This window comes from Siphateles boraxobius, unplaced genomic scaffold, assembly GCF_051911475.1.
Source record: "Siphateles boraxobius isolate OS27281-9 unplaced genomic scaffold, OSU_SipBor_1 65, whole genome shotgun sequence".
NCBI classification, from domain to species: Eukaryota; Metazoa; Chordata; class Actinopteri; order Cypriniformes; family Leuciscidae; genus Siphateles; species Siphateles boraxobius.
This window is the reverse complement of record NW_027509192.1, coordinates 2,418,397-2,437,451: the sequence shown is the minus strand read 5'-3', so window position 1 is coordinate 2,437,451 and position 19,055 is coordinate 2,418,397. Positions and strand designations below refer to the sequence as shown.

Here is a 19,055-nt window from a genome sequence, read left to right as displayed (position 1 = left end):
CACCCAAAAAGAGAAATGATGTCATAATTTACTCATCCTTGTGTTGTTCCAACCCTGTATGAGTTTCTTTCTATGTGGAACACAAAAGAAGATATTTTTTGAAGAATGTCGGTAACCAAACAGTTGATGGACCACATTGACTTCCATAGTATTTTTTTTTTTCCTTTTTCTAGTGAGTAAATTACAGAATTTTCATTTTGGGGTGAGCTATCCCTTGTCTAATGTGTTGTTCTTTGTGAAAATAACACCCACATTTTTTTTTGTGCAAGTTTTCACATTTATGTGCATAAATCTTAGAAGAATATATGTGCTACCTGTTGTTTTTCACCCACAGTATCCGTTTTATTAATACATTCCTTTATTAATATTCATGATAATGTAAAATTATATAAAGTATAATATAATTTCGGTGTTGATGAAGTTGTTTTCCCAAGAAAAAATGGGAAACGCCACTGAGATATTTTTATTTTTAAAAGCACATAAAATGTCCCTACAAACGTTGAGGGGGGAAACAACCGTAGACTCTTTAAACAAGGGGAGCGGCCCGCGCTTATTTAGCCAATCAGAAACGCGCTCTCTCTCTGTCAATCATTATCCGCGTTCCTTGCAAAACTGCATTTTGAGGGCGGGGTTTTGACGAGGGGCGTGTTCTAATGGAACTTAAAGTCTCATGAAACCCCCCTGTTTTAAAGCCCTGTCGTTCACACCTCAGAGTTGAAAAAATCTGAAGAAATACCATTTTGAATCTGCAACATCTTTAAAGGGATAGTTTCCCCCTAAAATGAAAATTATGTCATCATTTACTCATCCTCGTGTAATTCCAAACCTGTATGAGTTTCTTTTTTCTGTTGAACACAAAATAAGATATTTGACAGAACGTTGGTATCAGACAGTTGACGATAATTTTTTTCCTATATGGAAGTCAATGGATGCCGTCAACCTTTTGATTATCGTCTGGTTACCAACATTCATAGTCTTATTTTGTGTTCAACAGAAGAAAGAAGACACATATAGATTTGGAACAACTGGAGGGTGAGAAAGTAATGTCAACATTTTTATTTTTGGATGAACTATCCCTTTACAAAGCTTTAAAATCGCATACAGTACCTGTCAGTCACATCTATGTAATCTATGTTAAATTCAAACAACGTTATTTGAAAATATTACTATTTTGCTTTACTTTGGCGTATTTCATATCAGATAACACATATTTGTGTGCATCTAGTGTCTTTCAGAGTAAACATTGATTACAAAGAAAAACATCTGGTCCATACTACAGGTGTGTTAAAGCAGAGTACATCTCTGTTCCTACGGATTTGGCGGGTCGTATTCAAATCCAGATGACGCATACTGTCACGTAGACCAATGGGAGGAGAGGGGGGCGTTCCCAACTATTTGTTCCAAACACGAATCCGGAGTGCGAGGCTCTTTTTCGCAGGTATGTAGCAGCTGGGCAAAAGAAAACAAATTTATGTTGTCCTCTTTTTATCGATTATATGTTTCTGTCGGTGTTTGAGTGCTTTCTGCAAGGGGCTGGTCGTTCAAGAGATTTTAATGTATTAATCGGGGCTGTTTGTTCGATCATGGCACGTTAAGGGGAGAAAAGGGGGCAAAGCTTTGGCCAACTGAAGCCCCAAAGAAACGTGTATCTCTGTTATTACACACAAACCCATCCGTCTGTGTCCGATGCTTTAACGAGGGCTTTTAGCACTTGTTTTTGATCTGAAAACAGATCTGTAGCTCAGTCTGGTGTTCAGAGGGGGAGGGAAGATGTGCTCAAACACGGTTAGACATTTTCCCCTTCAGTCTCCCAGTAAACAAAGAATATTAGATCAACTGGCGTGTTTGTGTTGTAATGTATGATCGGATCTCTCATTTCAGATCTTCGCATGATCGCATAGAGAGTCCATGTTTATACGATCAGATTTTTAGTTCCCATTTTGACTTTGGGTCTGATTACTAAAGGACAACATGTCATGAAATAGGCGTGTGTGTTGGTGGTGTCATATTCGTATGTGGTCTTTTAATCCTGAAATCATGAGATCGTAAAATCTGCTCCTAATAAACGTTTGATGTTGTTTATATACGGATCTTTTGTTCGGTGTCGTGTTAAAGTGCTCGCGAACATGCTGAATATTTCAGCGCTTTGCATGAAAATCATTCCGAACTTGTTTATTCTGTCAGTTTGAGCTGTTTTGCTTCGGGTTGTATTGGGTTTTGTCCGTATTTAGGCGAAACGCTGTGCACGCATACACGCGCGCGCATCAGCTCTGACTGCGACGGACGGGGCGAGGAATCCCGGGCACTATCTTAAGCCCCGCCTCTCGTGGGCGGAGTATAGCAATATGAGCCTGCGTCATAAATAACGCCCTCTCGGGGCTCCCGACTAATCGGAATCGAGGATTTCTCTGCCTAAACGCCCCTGTTGGGTTACGTCATGCTTTACGCATTCTAAGAGCGCCTGGCCAATCGGAGGCAAGGAATTCTATAAGAGGCGTTTATTTAATGAAAGTCCTCATTCTGATTGGAACACTGTTCTGAGGGGGCGTACAAATGACGTAACCTCAGTAGGAAGTTCAGGAAGTTAGTGAAAGCGTTCGGATGTAATAATTCCGCGATTGTATTAATAATATCACAGAGTAATCGCGCGTTATAATAAAGCTAAGCCCAGACGTTGCTAAGATTGCTACACCAGTCTAAGAGAAAATGATGTGCTGCGCAAAGCCAGTTGCCGTTTTTGGAGAGTGTGTGTGTGTGTGTGTGTGTGTGTGTGTGTGTGTGTGTGTGTGTGTGTGTGTGTGTGTGTGTGTGTGAAACAGTGGCAGGGCTCAACCCCCGAACAATGTTAATTTCTTGTTTGAGTGACAGTTGAGTACGTTCAATAAAAATACAACCCAATGGCGTCTCCTGAGAAATGAGCCAATCAGAGACTGAGTGGGCGGAGTCTGTGTGCAAAGCCCAAGTTAGCCCCTCCCCTCCCTACCGCTTGTTTTCAACAGGATTTTAATGCGTTAGTTGATTTTAAACTCAGTTTTATGTGTTTTATCGGTATTTTCACACAGCGTTTTAGTGTTTCGTTGATATGTTAACAGCTTTGTTGTACTGTAAGCGCAGCTAACAGAAGCGGGTGAGTCTCAGAGATATAAAGTAACGTTACCAGTTTTATTCAGTATTTCTGAATCCCCCCCTCCCCCTCAATAAGCTTGTTTTCTGTCAGACTGAAACTTCCGACCTTTAGTTTTCATAGTCGCTTTCATAAAATATAAATTCCTGACTAAACTTTGTCACTTTTAGTCGCGAGTTAGCAAGTTAGCATTATTGGTGTGCATGTGCAGGAGAGGCACGCACACACACCAACCACATGTATATACACACTCCATATATATATATATATATATATATATATATATATATATATATATATATATACACGCATGTATGCACACACCATGCACATGTATACACACTGCACGGACATTTAAATATAGAGACACTATTGCTCATGTATATTTACATTTTATATAATCACCATACACATTTGTATATACATTTTGTGGATATTACTCATATTAATCTAAACTAGTTGATCTCCTGTTGCTGATGGTTTGGACTGCAGCCAAATCATGTTTTTTCTTAAGTTGGTTTCTTTGTGTTGTCTATTTCAGGTCTTAGTGCCCTCTGAATATGAGTACAGCATGAGGAGGTGTTTAGAGGATCAGGAGCCAGTGTTCATCCCACAACAACGCCGGCTTCCCGGCAGCGCCGAGGGCTTCCAGCACAGGGTTCTTGCCCCAGCGCCTGCCGTATTCGAGGCTGTGGCTGACGGCATGCAGCCCACTCCAGGAATACAGTACCCTGTTCCCCAGACATACCAGGTATGGACACTCGCCATCATGATGCATTATAGAGCTTATGTAGCCCCACGTATTTTTTGCGCCGCACTTGTTGTGTTCTGTCTTCAGGTTTATATTTCCACAAAGATAAGATCTAATGGATTTATGAATGAACCACTCATTTTAAAATCATCCCGGTCTAACTGACCTTTGTTAGGACATCCGCTTTACAATGCTCATGATAACTTTCCTAAACTCTACAATAAGTCTATCCACTTCACCAGATAATTACTCTTCAACAGTGATGCCATAGAAATGTACAGGGCTACCGCAAAAACTGTTGTTTTTTTCCTGGTGTTTAAGGTCTATTGCTCCTAGGAATGAGTTCCCACTTAATCCCACTCAAATTTTATTGTTACAGTGTAATTATATATTTATGTACTGAATAATATCAAGCAACTACATGTACTTACTATAGGGTTAGGGTAGGATTAGGTTGAGGGTTATTTTTACGCAATTATGCATAATTTACTGTTATTACTATGGTAAGTATATGTAACAAGGACACTGTAAATTAAAGTGTTACCGTTTTACCTTGCTGTTATTTAATTCAATTTAAATAACAAATTAAATTTTTGTTTTATAGATTCAATTATAGTTTTTATATTTATTGTTATGTTTTTTGTTTTTATTTTAATTTGGTTAAGGTTTTAGTAATTTTGTTATCTTTCTTCAATAATATGTCTGTATAATTTTTATACATTTTTAATTCATATTTAAATTTTGTATAGTTAAACTAAATAAAAAATGAGAAATGTTGCCTTGAACTAGCTGAAATTAAATAAGTTTGTGTTTTATATTTTAAGTAACAAAAATGATTTGGGAATTGCTAAAATAATGCAGAAAAAACATAATTGTTCATAGAGTAAAACTATAGACAGAAAATATGAGCCTTCAGCTGGAATAATATATATACACAGTAGTCAACATTTGAAGTGGATCAAAAAAGTTAATCAAAGTTGTCCTAAGACAATAACGGGTATTGTTCAAAATTCATGTATAACCTTGATGAAAGGCTTTGATCCACTTCAAATGTTGACTACTGTATATATGTACACACAGTTTCAGTGTCTTGCTCCACATTGCTGCATGTTAAGCGTCACATATAATCAGAAACATTTCACCTTCAGTGAGGTCAAAATAAATATTCTTGCCTATTTAGTTGGATTTGTTATGAGTATGAAACATCGTCATTATTAATTAGAGCACTGCACCATTTCCATTTTCAGGTGTCCACAGTGGCCCAAAGCTCAAGTGGTCATGTTCACACTCCCAGTCCGGCGGTCCACAGCGTGGCTCACCATCATGGTCCAGCAGTGGTCCAGGCCCACGGTCCTGCGCCGGTGCAGGTTCACGCCCACCCGCCCACACCCTCTGCATCCGCACAGGGCCAACAGCAGTTCCAGAGACTCAAGGTGGGACGGGACGCTGTGTGTGGCTCGTTTTGGAGTCTAGCAAATACGATCCTGCAGTGGCAGCTGTGTGCGTGAGATAAACTGGATTGTTGTTTTCACTATCGCAGGTGGAGGATGCCCTGTCTTACCTGGACCAGGTGAAGCTCCAGTTTGGCAATCAGCCACAGGTCTACAATGATTTCTTGGATATTATGAAAGAGTTTAAGTCTCAGAGGTGAGTTCATTCACATGTAGGATTGTCATGATACAATTTTATTAGTTGATGCTATTGAACTAGTAAAATATCACTATTCACTTTACTATTTACTGTATGCTATTATACCTAACAAATTGACCCTTTATTTTTAATATAAATAACAACAAAATAATAAGAAATTACACTTACAAATTTGGGGTCGTAAGATTTTTTAAATGTTTTTAAAAGAAGTATCTTATGCTCTCTAAGGCAGCACTTATTTGATCAAAAATACATTACATACAAATAACATTACTGTATTACAATTAAAATAACTTTTCTTTATAAATGTTTTTTAAAATGTATTTTATTCCTGTGATCAAAGCTAAATTTTCAGCATCATTATTCCAGTCTTCAGTGTCACATGATCCTTCAGAAATCATTATAATATGATGATTAGCTGCTCAAGAAACATTTATTATTATTATCAATGTTGAAAACAGTTGTGGTGCTTAATATTTTTGTGGAGAAGCTAATGTTTTTTTTTTTTTTACCAAGATTCTCTGATTAATAGAAAGTTCAAAAGAACATTTATTTGAAATAGGAATCTTTTGAAACGCATTATAAATATTTTTACTTTCTCTTTTGATCAATTGAATGCATCCTTTGTTGATGAAAAGTGTTATTTAAAAAAATAAAAAAAACTTACTGGCCCCAAAAGGCCATGTAAGCGGAGAAACATAATATAAACCATTATGCATGTATTGTCCTTGTCCTCTTCTCACACTCAAGTCCTTCCCTACATTCGTTCCCACAATGTTCTGTTTCACTGAGAAATGTTTTATCATAATTAATAATTACAAATGCTTTTTCTCTCTCTCTCTTATTCTGCAGTATTGACACCCCGGGCGTAATCAGCAGGGTGTCTCAGCTCTTTAAGGGTCACCCTGATCTCATTATGGGGTTTAACACATTTCTTCCACCGGGATACAAGATCGAAGTTACAAGATACAAGGACAATGACCTGGTTAACGTGACTGTGCCCGGTGAGAACCCACACATCATACCTCACGGCATCTCCGTCCAGCCGCAGCAGCACCAGATCCAGATCCACACAAACCCTCCCAGCCTGGCATCCACACCTCCCGCCCAACCCACGCCGAAAAGCAAGGTATTCACAAGGGCTGAAAATTCACGAATTGAAAATACAGATTTTCCGATTTTTCTAAATCGAACGATAGATACTTAAATCTCAAGAATCAGTCATATACTCTGTGCTGTTTTCAGATGATGCTTGAAGAAATTTCACTAAACATTATTTATAGTGTGCCTACCATCCAATTATTGCAATAAGCTTTGTTACTATTGATATGAAACAAAGACTCAGCTAGGCGTGGGCGATTTTCCCAAAATTTCGTATCACGATCTTGTAACAGACAATCACGATCCACAATCTAAATCGCGATCATCTTCCCAATTTTGAGATGTAATATCGAGAATATCCAGACTGGAACAAGCCGATTTGCACAATTTAAAACACAGTATTGCATTAAACACCCACTTGTCAAAATAGTCATTAAACCCTGAGTTAAACTTTAAAACACTCCATAGTCTTCACTGCATGTTTTAAATATACATTGATTCTTAATAAAACTACTAAAGTTATTCAGTCAAGAGAAGTGAGTGATTTTGTCTTTTGTTTAACATTAAAAACACAGACAGCACAGGTTTTGTTAATAAAACTTATGGACATGTACATCACACTTGCATGCAAATCCTTCCAAGCTAACACACGACGTAACGCGTATGTAACAACGTAACTATGATGTTGGATGCTCGGAATTTTAACCACAAAAGAAACACGTTCTGTGTAAACCGGCCCCAACAAGGTAACTTTTGCGGTGCTCTGTGACTGACGTCTGTCTAACTCTGCATAGCATGAAACATGAAACTGATGACATGTGATGTCTGCGCGAGCAGGTGCGTGAAGGTATGAAAATACATACATTGACAGGCAGGTAGGACATGGTATCCGAATGCAATGATTGGACGAACATTTTATGGTCCTACGCCTTCCACAGATTATATATACTGTATATATACGTATAAATGTATTTAGACCACTTAACTTAGTGATTGCTATTAGGATGTGAAAAGACTTTCAACCAGCATAGCAAAAAGAAATTCTGGAACAAATCACCTACCCTGCCTTTAATGGGGCATCGCAAAAAATATTTAGTAGTGTAAGTTATAACTTAGTGCCCATTTACGTCTAAACTAGGCTAAGTTGTAACTTCCTCACAGCTGGTGCAACAGGCCCCTGATAACTTTGAACAAAAGTTCTGGTAACGTTACTGGACGAACATTTGTCTATAACTTTGAGAGAACCTTTCCAGAACGGTAGTCTAAGTTATTATAACGCTCCCTGTTCCTGAATAAATTTGTTACCGTATTATTAATCTTTGTTTACACCGGACAATGAAAATACAACTGTTCATTGTTTGTTCATGATAGCTCAGATCCGTTAGATAATATTAACAGACACAACTTTTGATTTTAATAACTAGGAAATATTGAAAATTTAAGAGTTATGATTCTGATATATAGCCTGACAATAGGTCATTTGACAGCAGATACTGAATCAGGACAATGCGAGATGCCGGTCAGTGGAATGAAACCCCCCCCCCCCCTGCAAGTTATAGACTTGATTTTAAAAAATAAATAATTAAGTTTAACTTTTTTAACTTGAGACCTGCGTTTTAAAACGCTGTGTCATGCATGAGACACTACAAAAGATGCACTGGTCAACACATCCGCCTAGTGCGTGTTTAAATAAAAAAGCAATGGAAAAATGTGCTTTGTCTGACAGAAGAGTCAACAGCTTTCACACACGTCTTTCAAAATAAAAGTCTTGCATCAGAAAAACATGTAGAAGGTTAGTGTTATTTAGTCCTGATCAGGATCAATGATTTTGTTTTTTAAATTTCTCTCTGTACAGCCGCTGCAACCTCCAGCTCCGGCTCCGAGCAGTGTTCCCAATCCGTCCATCCATCCGTACGCTTCCCCGCGTTCACCACCGCTTCAGCCCCACACACCCATCACCACCACGCCCACCGCACCACCACTGCAGAACCAGCCCGTGGAGTTCAACCACGCCATTAACTACGTCAACAAGATTAAGAATCGCTTCCAGGGCCAGCCCAACATCTACAAATCCTTCCTCGAGATCCTGCACAAATACCAGGTCAAGCCAGACAAACACTTAAAACTCTTCAAATAAAATTCATACACAAATAAATTATAATTTACAATCAATTCACAAATATCTCATATACTTGTTTTGTTAATCAGAAGGAGCAGCGTAATGCTAAAGAAGCCGGTGGGAGCTACACCCCGGTCCTGACCGAGCAGGAAGTTTACGCTGAGGTGGCCCAACTCTTCAAAAACCAGGAAGATTTGCTCTCCGAGTTCGGGCAGTTCCTGCCAGATGCCAACAGCTCTGTGGTGAGTTTGTGTCTGACTCCGCCCACTAGATCGATGCATTACTCCAGTTTTAGAATCTCTGAATCGAATCCAAAACTTTTTGAATTTCTATAACTGAAAGATGTCACTTTCTGATGTTTAGCATCGATTTAATTGAAACGAAGTAATGTCTTAAAGGGGCTATATGTATAATTCAGAAACCCTTGTTATTAGTAAAGGCCGTTAAATGAACTGTGGGCAGCAACTTATTGCTCTTGCATAAGAGACTGAATGTGATTCAAGGCCCTGATATACTCACGGCAAAATTTGTTTTCATTCTTCGATTAGGGGTAAAAGAAATTGGAAATACCTTAATTTGCAGCGACTTATTGTTAATGAACATCCAGGCACTGTTCACACTCCTGAGAGCGTTGTCCAGATGAATGTGTTCATTTGTGCTGCGCGCTTTCCACTCAATAGCAAAAATGACAGCTGTGAGAAAGCAGTAGTTAAGGAAGCATCTGATCATAGCGATGTGGAAATGTTTGCACAAGCTCTGCAATTCACTGGCATCATGTCGACAGATGAGCTAAATAAAATTATAAAGTATATTTGAGACTATAGAGTTTATAGATTTGGCTATGTGAGACTATAGTTTGAATTAATCCCATTTCTTTGCATGACACTGACATTACAGTACAGTATAGCTCTTTCAGCATTCATTTCATGTGTCATTGAAATGGAAGAGAGGCTTTTAAGAGCGCACGTAAACGTCACATATTTTTTATATTCCTGGTAAAAAAACGTTTTATATGAAGAGTCCTTCACATTAAAATGAGTCTACAGGCTTTCAAAGACAACCTATGAAGTTAGGGAAGGGGTTGTTTAAGTTTTAGTGTAAGCTGTTCACACATTAGCAATAAATAATAGCGATCAATAGATGAAAATTCTTACATGTAGCCCCTTTAATGGTCATTCACACTTTTGCTGTCATTTTAGTATCATTGAGATACTATTATAGTTTTTACTAATATTTTATTTAAAATTAGTTTTCATTGGAGTCTTCTTTGTGTTATTTTTATTATTTCTTTTTTAAATATTTCTGTATAGTTTTTTAAATATTTATTTCCGTTTGAGTTATTTTAGTGCAAAATAAACAAAATTAAAATGGGAAATGTTTTTTTCTTTTTTGGCAAATGTTTCCCTGGCTAAAATTAAATGTTTAATTTTAATATTTTATTTCAGTTAACGAAAACCTGATTTTTTTTGTATGGTTTTAGTTAAACTATTATTGCCCTGCTTTGAACTTTAGCTGCTGGGGAAGACTGTAGCGGAGAAGGCCGAAGCTATGCGTAATGATCCCGGTGGAACGGTCAAGAAACCGCAGCTCAATAACAAGCAGCGGCCCAATCAGAACGGCTGCCAGAAATACAAACATCCGACTACAGCCGTCACCCCACCTGTGAAGGTATTTCACATTTCAGTTATATTGAAGGATTTTCATCGTTTTTGGGGTGTCACCCTTTTTGCTTGCTGATAAAACTTAACTCTTATAACTTTCTTGATTTCTCAATTTATTCCCCCCTTTTTTCTTTTTTTTTAGAAAAAGCTCAAGTTAATGAATCTGAAAGATTCATTGGCGACTGAGGCTGGCAAACACAGCGGAGGAACAGAATCTCTTTTCTTTGACAAAGTGAGTTGCTCTGGTTTGATGTAGTGATGTTGATTTAATAAGCAGGTCATTTTATCTCAAATGTTAACATTTCCAATAGTGACTGAAATTATTTATCTTTTCTTAGGTGCGGAAAGCTTTGCGAAGTGCTGAAGCCTATGACAACTTCCTCCGGTGCCTAATCATTTTTAATGAGGAAATCATTTCTCGTGCTGAGCTGGTTCAACTTGTGGTTCCATTCCTGGGGTAAGTTCAGTTTAATTTGATGTGTATTATTTTATTTATTTATACATTATGGCACTCTATTGTTTTTCCCTCAGTTCTCACCATCTCCAAAAACATTAATATTATTTTTTAATTTAACAAAGCTGCCCCCAGCAGTTATTTTGCAGTATAGAGTTTGTGTGATTCTTGGCAATAATTAGCCATTTTCCCCCCAGCAAATTTCCTGAGCTGTTCACTTGGTTTAAGAACTTCCTTGGATATAAGGAGATGTCTCACTTGGAGACGTACCCAAAAGAAAGAGCCACTGAAGGAATTGCCATGGAAATTGACTACGCTTCATGCAAGCGCCTGGGCTCTAGTTACCGAGCTTTACCCAAGAGCTACCAGCTGCCCAAATGTACCGGGAGAACATCACTCTGTAGAGAGGTACGAGAGCCAAAACCCATCACCTTCATTAGATCACCAGATGCCATTTTTATTTCCCATTGAATATTGTTTGACTCAGAAATGCATCATATTATGCAAGTTTTTCTGAAGAAACACTTTATTTACGCTGGTTCTTTGTGGATGCATCAGGTGCTGAATAATACCTGGGTTTCCTTCCCCTCCTGGTCCGAGGACTCTACCTTTGTGAGCTCCAAGAAGACTCAGTATGAAGAACACATGTACAGGTGTGAGGACGAGCGATTCGAGGTGAGACTTCCACACACGAGGTTACCGGTTCTGCTTGGTTTAAAAAAATATATATATATATTTCTCTGTGTAATTCTTGCTAATGATGTCGTCAACTCCTCCCTCTAGCTGGATGTCGTCTTGGAAACCAACCTGGCCGCCATCCGTGTTCTGGAGGCGGTTCAGAAGAAGCTTTCTCGAATGTCTGCAGAAGAGCAGGCGAAATTCCGGCTGGACAACACTCTGGGCGGCGGCTCTGAGATCATCCACAGGAAAGCCATCCAGAGGATATATGGAGACAAAGCTCTGGACATCATCGATGGACTGAAGAAGAATCCGGCAGTGTCTGTTCCCATTGTACTCAAGAGGTTAGAGAGAATAAACGCTATAAATGAGCATCCGTCCAAAGGGCTAATTACTCCTGTTTCAGAGTGCTGCAAGTAGTTCAGAAATATATTATGCAGCAATTTATTGCATTATTAAAAATTTGTGGTTGGTCAATTTTATTTTAATCAATTTGTTTTATATATGATTTATTTATTGAATTTTTCACAACACCAAAGACAAACAATCAATATAAAAAATAATATAAAAAAATAATAATATAATAAAAACCACACAAAAAAAACAGACATAAAAATAAAAACATTAATACAAAAACACCAACACAAAATCCCTGCCAGTACTAACAGGTTTAGTATAGTATATAATATATAACGGAGCTTTATGTCATAATACAGAAATAGGACAAGGTCAGCCTTAACTAGGTCCAGCAAGTAAAGTTGAGTGACCTCAAAACTTAGAAAGTAATGTGTGCTGCTAACGATAATACCAGTTGAAAACTGAAAAACCACTGAAAGTGCAGGGTTGGGTGGTCAGTCAGTCAATTGAGACTCCGTCCAGTTGCAGAGATTTAATATGCTCAAAAAAGGGTAACCAAATTCTTGAAAATTTAATCATGGAACCAAGAAGGCAGTGTTTAATTTTTTCCAATTTAACAAAAAATAAGGCATCTTTTATCCACCCATTATGAGAAGGGACTCGAGGACCCTTCCAGTTCATCAAAATGCAACGTCTCGCTAGCAGTGTAAGAAAAGCTACCAACTCTGCGAAATGAGACGGCAATGAGTAATTAGGAGGTAAAACTCCAAACAAGCCGATTAGCGGAGAGGGATGGATATTGACTGAAGTAATAGCGGAAAGTGAGTCAAAAACCGACTCCCAGAAAAGAGATAAAGCGGGACAAGTCCAGAACATATGAGTTAAATTAGCCGGTTCTACATGACACTTGTCGCAGCTTGGATCAATGTCAGGGAACATACGGGCTAATTTACTTTTAGACAACTAATTTGTTTTATAAAACTGCCCCAGCACTTATTTAGCAGTTGTGGGTTTGTGTTTTTACATTGGATATATTTTATTTTATTTTATTTTATTAAAATTAGTGGTTGACCAGTGTGGGGGTTTCCAAACATGCTTTAGTGGTTGACCAACTTTTTCAAAGATTCTATTTTATTTATTTTTTACCAATATTTGTTTTTCATTTACTGTTTCCAATATCTAGAGACAGCCCATTTTAGCTATTAAAGTTTTTTTTTTATGGTTATTGTTCTGTTACATTTGTTAATGTTGTAGTCCAGTTATTTTAACAAATATTACATGTCCGCCTCAGGCTAAAGCTGAAGGAGGAAGAGTGGCGTGAAGCTCAAAGGGGTTTTAACAAGATCTGGAGAGAGCAGAATGAAAAATATTACCTGAAATCTCTGGACCATCAAGGCATTAACTTCAAGCAGAACGACACTAAGGTGCTGCGCTCTAAAACGCTTCTCAACGAGATCGAGAGCATCTTTGATGAGGTGAGATGCTCTTTATCCTCTAGAGGACGGTAAAACGGTTTGTTTCTCTCCAGAGAGATGAGATTGCAGCACATGATTGATGGTTGTGTGTTTGTTTAGCGGCAGGAACAGGCTTCTGAAGACAACACCACATCTGTTAGTGGGCCTCAACTGACAGTGACCTACGAGGACCGTCAGATTCTAGAGGACGCGGCTGCGCTCATCATCCACCACGTGAAACGCCAGGGCAGCATCAACAAAGAGGACAAGTACAAGATTAAGCAGATCATCTACCACTTCATCCCCGACATGCTGTTCTCCCAGCGAGGGGTGTTGTCGGACGCCGAGGAGGAAGACGATGAGGAAGACGTGGACCTCGACGAGGGGGCGTCGAAGAAGCACAACGGGCTGGCAGGAGGAGTTAGTGGCAGCCCGACAAAGACCAAACTGCTGTTCAGCACATCCACGGCTCAGCGGCTTCGCTCCTGCGAGGACGCATATAATCTGTTCTATGTGAATAACAACTGGTACATCTTTGTCCGGCTGCACCAAACCCTGTGCTCGCGTCTGCTGCGGCTCTACGCGCAGGCCGAGCGACAGATCGAAGAGGACCTGAGGGAGCGCGAGTGGGAGAGGGAAGTGCTCGGACTCAAACGAGACAAAAACGAAAACACCGCGATCCAGCTGCGTCTGAAGGAGCCCAGTGAGTAACGAAACGTTTTTACCGCTAGCTTAAACATTTGTCTTCATCAGGATAACTGATTAATCGTGCATTATTAGACAGGAACATTTATTAAGAAAGTAGTTCTTAGGGTTTTTATTTCATGTTGACTCTTAAAGTGTGGTGAATGTAGCTGATTTCAAGTAATTTTCTCTATCTTTCAGTGGACATAGAAGTGGAGGATTATTACTCTGCGTTTCTGGAGATGGTGCGTAATCTGCTGGATGGGAATCTGGAGGCATCTCAATATGAGGACTCTCTCCGAGAGATGTTCACCATCCATGCCTACATCGCCTTCACCTTGGACAAACTCATCCAGAACATAGTCAGACAGGTCCGTCTGCCCAAATCCACTTACATTATATAATGATTTTGCATGTCATGCCTAGTGTTGTCACGATACAGGTGTTTTTAAGTTCGATGTGATACCTTGAAAAATATCAATATTCGATACCAGGGGGAAAACCGCCATATATTTTGCCATACAGATAATTTATCTCATAATTCTTGGATAATTTGGGTCATTTTGTTGTAATAGCTAACACATAGCACAGGCTTTATTTGAATGGTTGAACTACATTAAAAAAAGACAAGTAAACAGTCAGTAATAAAATAAGAACAAATAAACAAATGGCGAACTATAGCACAAAGAAATACAATAGAATAAAGAGACAGATGAAATAAACATGGCTTTAAAGGGTTAGTTAATCCAAAAATGAAAATGATCCCATGATTTACTCACCCTCAAGTCATCCTTGGTGTATATGACTATCTTCTTTCAGCCGAACACAATCGGAGATATATTTTAAAAAAAGATCCTGGCTCTTCCAAGCTGTATAATGGTAGTGAATGGGGGATGAGATTTTGCAGCCATCCATCATAAAAGTAATTCATACGTTTCCAGAGGGTTAATAAAGGCCTTATGAAGTGAAGCTATATATATATATATATATATATATATATATAACTTGAGGTAGTTTTGAAGTTACAGAATATTTTCATAGTGTAATGTGTCATTAGATCACAGAAAATGGATTTGTTAACGATATTCAAATCCTTGATTTGCCTTTTAGAATCTATAAATCTCCTTTTCTCTCTGTCTCTTTCTGTAGCTACAGCACATAGTGAGTGAGGAGATCTGTATTCAGGTCACAGAACTGTACCTGAGTGAGAGCAGTCACTCAGCCACAGGTGGATCTCTGCTCACGCAGAGCACAAGGGCCCCGGCGGAAACATCTTACCAGCGCAGAGCCGAGCAGCTCATGTCCGACGAGAACTGCTTTAAGGTAGTGTAGCTGCAGCAACAGTAGAGCCTGACGGCAAGCATTACAGTATTAAGAGTCTTTAATCTCTCTTTCTCTCACTATAGTTAATGTTTATGAAGAACCGAGGGAATGTTCAGCTCAGTGTGGAGCTGCTGGACGCGGAGGAGGACAACTCAGAGGGGCCAATGGAAATCGAGGTGAGCTTCATTCACAGATCATACTTAGAATGGCAGACTTGTGGACGTTTGCATCAATTTCTGCTGGTCTGTCTGTAAAGAATTTGATTATTGTAGTAATTTAAAAATAGAATAATCATTTAAAACATTTAAATGAAGTAATAATAAAAAATACAGAAACAAATAATAAATAAATAAAAACAGAACAAATTTAATTAAAAATAACTAAAGCATTTTCATTACTTGAATAAAAATAACTAACTGAAATAACTAATATTGTTTCAGCGAGTTGTTCAAGAAACTTAAAATTTTAAACTAAATTTGTTATGGAAAAGAAAAAAATGAAAAAATAAGAACTAATTTAAAGTATTAATATATATATATATATATATATATATACTTGTGTGTGTGTGTATATTTATGTATAAAAAATAGCATGTAGCTACTAAAATAACATGGTTTAGTAAAATGTCTTCAAAATGTAATACATTTGTCCTGTTGTCATGCTCACGTGTGCAGCGCTGGTCGGATTACGTTATGCGGTATCTGTCGGATTTCACATCTCCAGACGTGAGGGAGCATCTGTCTCAGAAGCCTGTGTTCCTGCCAAGGTGTGTTTGTGATGCCTGACCTCTGACCCCTGAACACTGAATCTCAGCGTCCCGACTGTTTTCATGCAGCAGAGAAGTTGATGGAGGTTTGTCATCACCATCCTCCTGTGTTTGTGTAGGAACCTGCGGCGGATCCGTAAGTGTCAGCGTGACTGTGAGTCTCAGGAGAAGGAGGTGAAGGATGGAGGCAGAAAAGAAAGCTCGGACAGCATGAAGATGGAGTGCATGTTCAAACTCAACTCCTATAAAATGGTGTATGTCTTCAAATCAGAAGATTATATGTACAGACGCACGGCGCTACAGAGAGCCCACCAGGTAAACACACACACACACCAAGAACAGTTTCAATCACAGTTTTCGATATGGGCCAACACTGATTGTCGCTCACAACAGGAATGTGTCTAATACAGAGGAACCATTTTTTGAGACTATTTTTAATGTTCATTTGAGTATTTAAAATGTAATTGAATACCTCTTTTATTTAAACAAAGTGACACCCATAATGCCTAAGCTTGGTAACGTTTTTACTAAATTGCATATTGTTTGTAATATTTATATTAATAGTATTGTTTGTATTATTATTAGTATATATATTATATATATATATATATATATATATATATATATTATTCTATTCATAATATTTATAAGAAATATAGTTAAATACATTCTCATATTGCAATTATATGCAATATAAATGTATCCTTGTTTTTGGTAGTCAACAAAATAGATGTCTTTATTTGAAACATTAGAGTTTTTGTCAAGCTATATCCCAGAATTGAAAAATAATTTTCGCATTTAAAAATGTATTGGCTGTGAAAATCAGCACAGCGACTCTCCGTTCTCACACTCGTTCTCTCTCTCTCTCTCTCTCTCTCTCTCTCTCTCTCTCTCTCTCTCTCTCTCTCTCTCTCTCTCTCTCTGTCTCTCTCTCTCTCTCTCTCTCTCTCTCTCAGTCTCACGAGCGCGTAAGCACGCGTCTGCACCAGCGGTTTCACGCCTGGACTCAGCGCTGGGCGAAGGAGCATGTGACCAGAGACATGGCTGCTGAAACCAGCAAGTGGCTCATGGGAGAAGGGCGGGAGGGACTGCTGCCCTGCACCACCTCCTGTGACCCCGAGATCCTTCACTTTCAGCGCGTTAATAAGTACAGAGTCAAGTACGGCAGTGCCCACAAGAACCAGTGACATCAGCAGACAGGGGCGGAGCTCAGCGATGACGTGACAGCTCAACTGTCATGTGACGCCGACCCACGTGAGATTTTTAACAGTGTTTTTTTGTCCTTTTTTTTTTATAAGCTGTTCCTGCAGAAATGCAGGTCTCCCAGTGCCAAAAAACATGGGGTTGAAGACCTGTCAGTCAACCCAGCCCGGACCAATCAGCACAGCTCTTACAGTAAACCAGCCCACCGATCTTATATATATATATATATATATATATTGGATTTCGCAAGTCGAGTGTGTTCCCTGGTTTTTGATAGTTAAAACTTCACAGGCAGCAGATCCGAGTAACTCTGTGGCGGAAAAGATATAAGACTTTTTAGGAAAACACAACTAAAGCGTTTCGGGCATAAGTGCACTTAACTTTAGCGTAACTTCCAGAGATTTATTCTGCCACATCATTTAGAAGAACAAAGATCTAAGGTGCGAATCTTGCATTGTAATATTAGACTGAACAAATTTAGTTTTTACTTTAAAAAAATAAAAAGCCAAAAAATATAAATGCGACAGCAATAAAAATCTAAGGCCTGCATGAAGGTATGATATGAATCAGAAAACACACTTATTTCTGCACCATATACCAGCTTACAGCAAACATGACCTGTGAACCACACACACACACAGTTCAACAGATTTGTAAATATAGTGTAAATATCGCCAGACCTTTTTATGCCAGAAGTGTGTTGTGTTTAGTGCTTTACTGTGGCGTTTGGGGAGAAAGAAGCGAAAACCACATGGAAAACAATGACAAATGCAAGACAGTTTATTGCAGTTTTTACCAAAGGGAGTTGATTATTAAGGTCGGTTTGTTTTCTTTCTCCTTTTGTGCGTTTCCTTTTCTATTCTATTTTCTCTTTTTCCTTTTCTTTTTTTATTAGTAAAAATGTTACTTTGCTAAGTAGAAATGTATCCAGGTTCTTGTTTTTGAAATGGACGTTTTTATAAGAAAAAAAAAAAAGAAAAGCATTTTAATTTTTGAAGTTTGAAAATGGATCTCGTTTCTGTACACTTTTATCACTGACCGTTTTTGGATAAACCTTCAGCTGTGTCCTCTGGCAAACACGCGCAGACACAACTCTTATGAATGTAAAGGTCTTCTTTATCGTTGTCAGAGATTTCAGTCTCCACTCTGGATAGATTTCTGCTGGACAAATCTAAATATAAATATATATACACATTTTAAAAATGAGTCACAAAGCATGTCTTTTCTGTGGATCATTATAGACCCTTTATTTGCATAATATTTAAATTAATAAAAATTACATTTGTAGCATAAACATCTGGCTTGTTCTTTTTCTTCTAACGTGTATCATATATTTGCTTCATGTTTAGTCGGTAATCGGGCTGTAGTTATCTTCTGTGGCCTCCAGGGGGCGATAAGCTAATGCTCAGAGTTTCTATCAGTCTATGGTTTCAATATGTAAACAAGGTGATTATTGTTTATATATATTATATATATATATATCCAAAAATTAAGTACATGTAATTATATTACATTTTTAAATATTTGTAATCAGACTAGTTACTTTTTGATTGATTACATGATTACATATTACTCCCACAATGGCAGTAAATCTTTGATAATTCATTCTCTTTAATTCTTTTTTTTATCTTCTAAATTTTCCTTCCTAGAAAAAAAAAACCCTTCTAGTATTGTGGAATTGCACACACAGATCAGCCAGTAGGTGGCTATAATTACATGGAAAATTGAGG

General features: G+C 38.2%; 1 protein-coding gene across 1 annotated transcript; it reads left to right on the top strand.

Moving 5' to 3' along the window:
* The first annotated feature begins 1,358 nt into the window (after window positions 1–1,358).
* sin3aa (SIN3 transcription regulator family member Aa) lies at window positions 1,359–18,619 on the top strand. Its single transcript, XM_077210177.1, has 21 exons — window positions 1,359–1,438; window positions 3,666–3,875; window positions 5,123–5,308; window positions 5,416–5,522; window positions 6,378–6,654; window positions 8,482–8,727; window positions 8,835–8,987; window positions 10,258–10,413; window positions 10,549–10,638; window positions 10,745–10,863; window positions 11,058–11,268; window positions 11,419–11,535; window positions 11,644–11,882; window positions 13,187–13,370; window positions 13,470–14,052; window positions 14,235–14,404; window positions 15,183–15,356; window positions 15,440–15,532; window positions 16,031–16,122; window positions 16,242–16,437; window positions 17,079–18,619. The coding sequence occupies exons 2-21, from the start codon at window positions 3,696–3,698 to the stop codon at window positions 17,307–17,309; spliced, it is 3,804 nt and encodes a 1,267-aa protein (XP_077066292.1). The 5' UTR covers window positions 1,359–1,438; window positions 3,666–3,695; the 3' UTR covers window positions 17,310–18,619.
* Window positions 18,620–19,055: the final 436 nt, after the last annotated feature.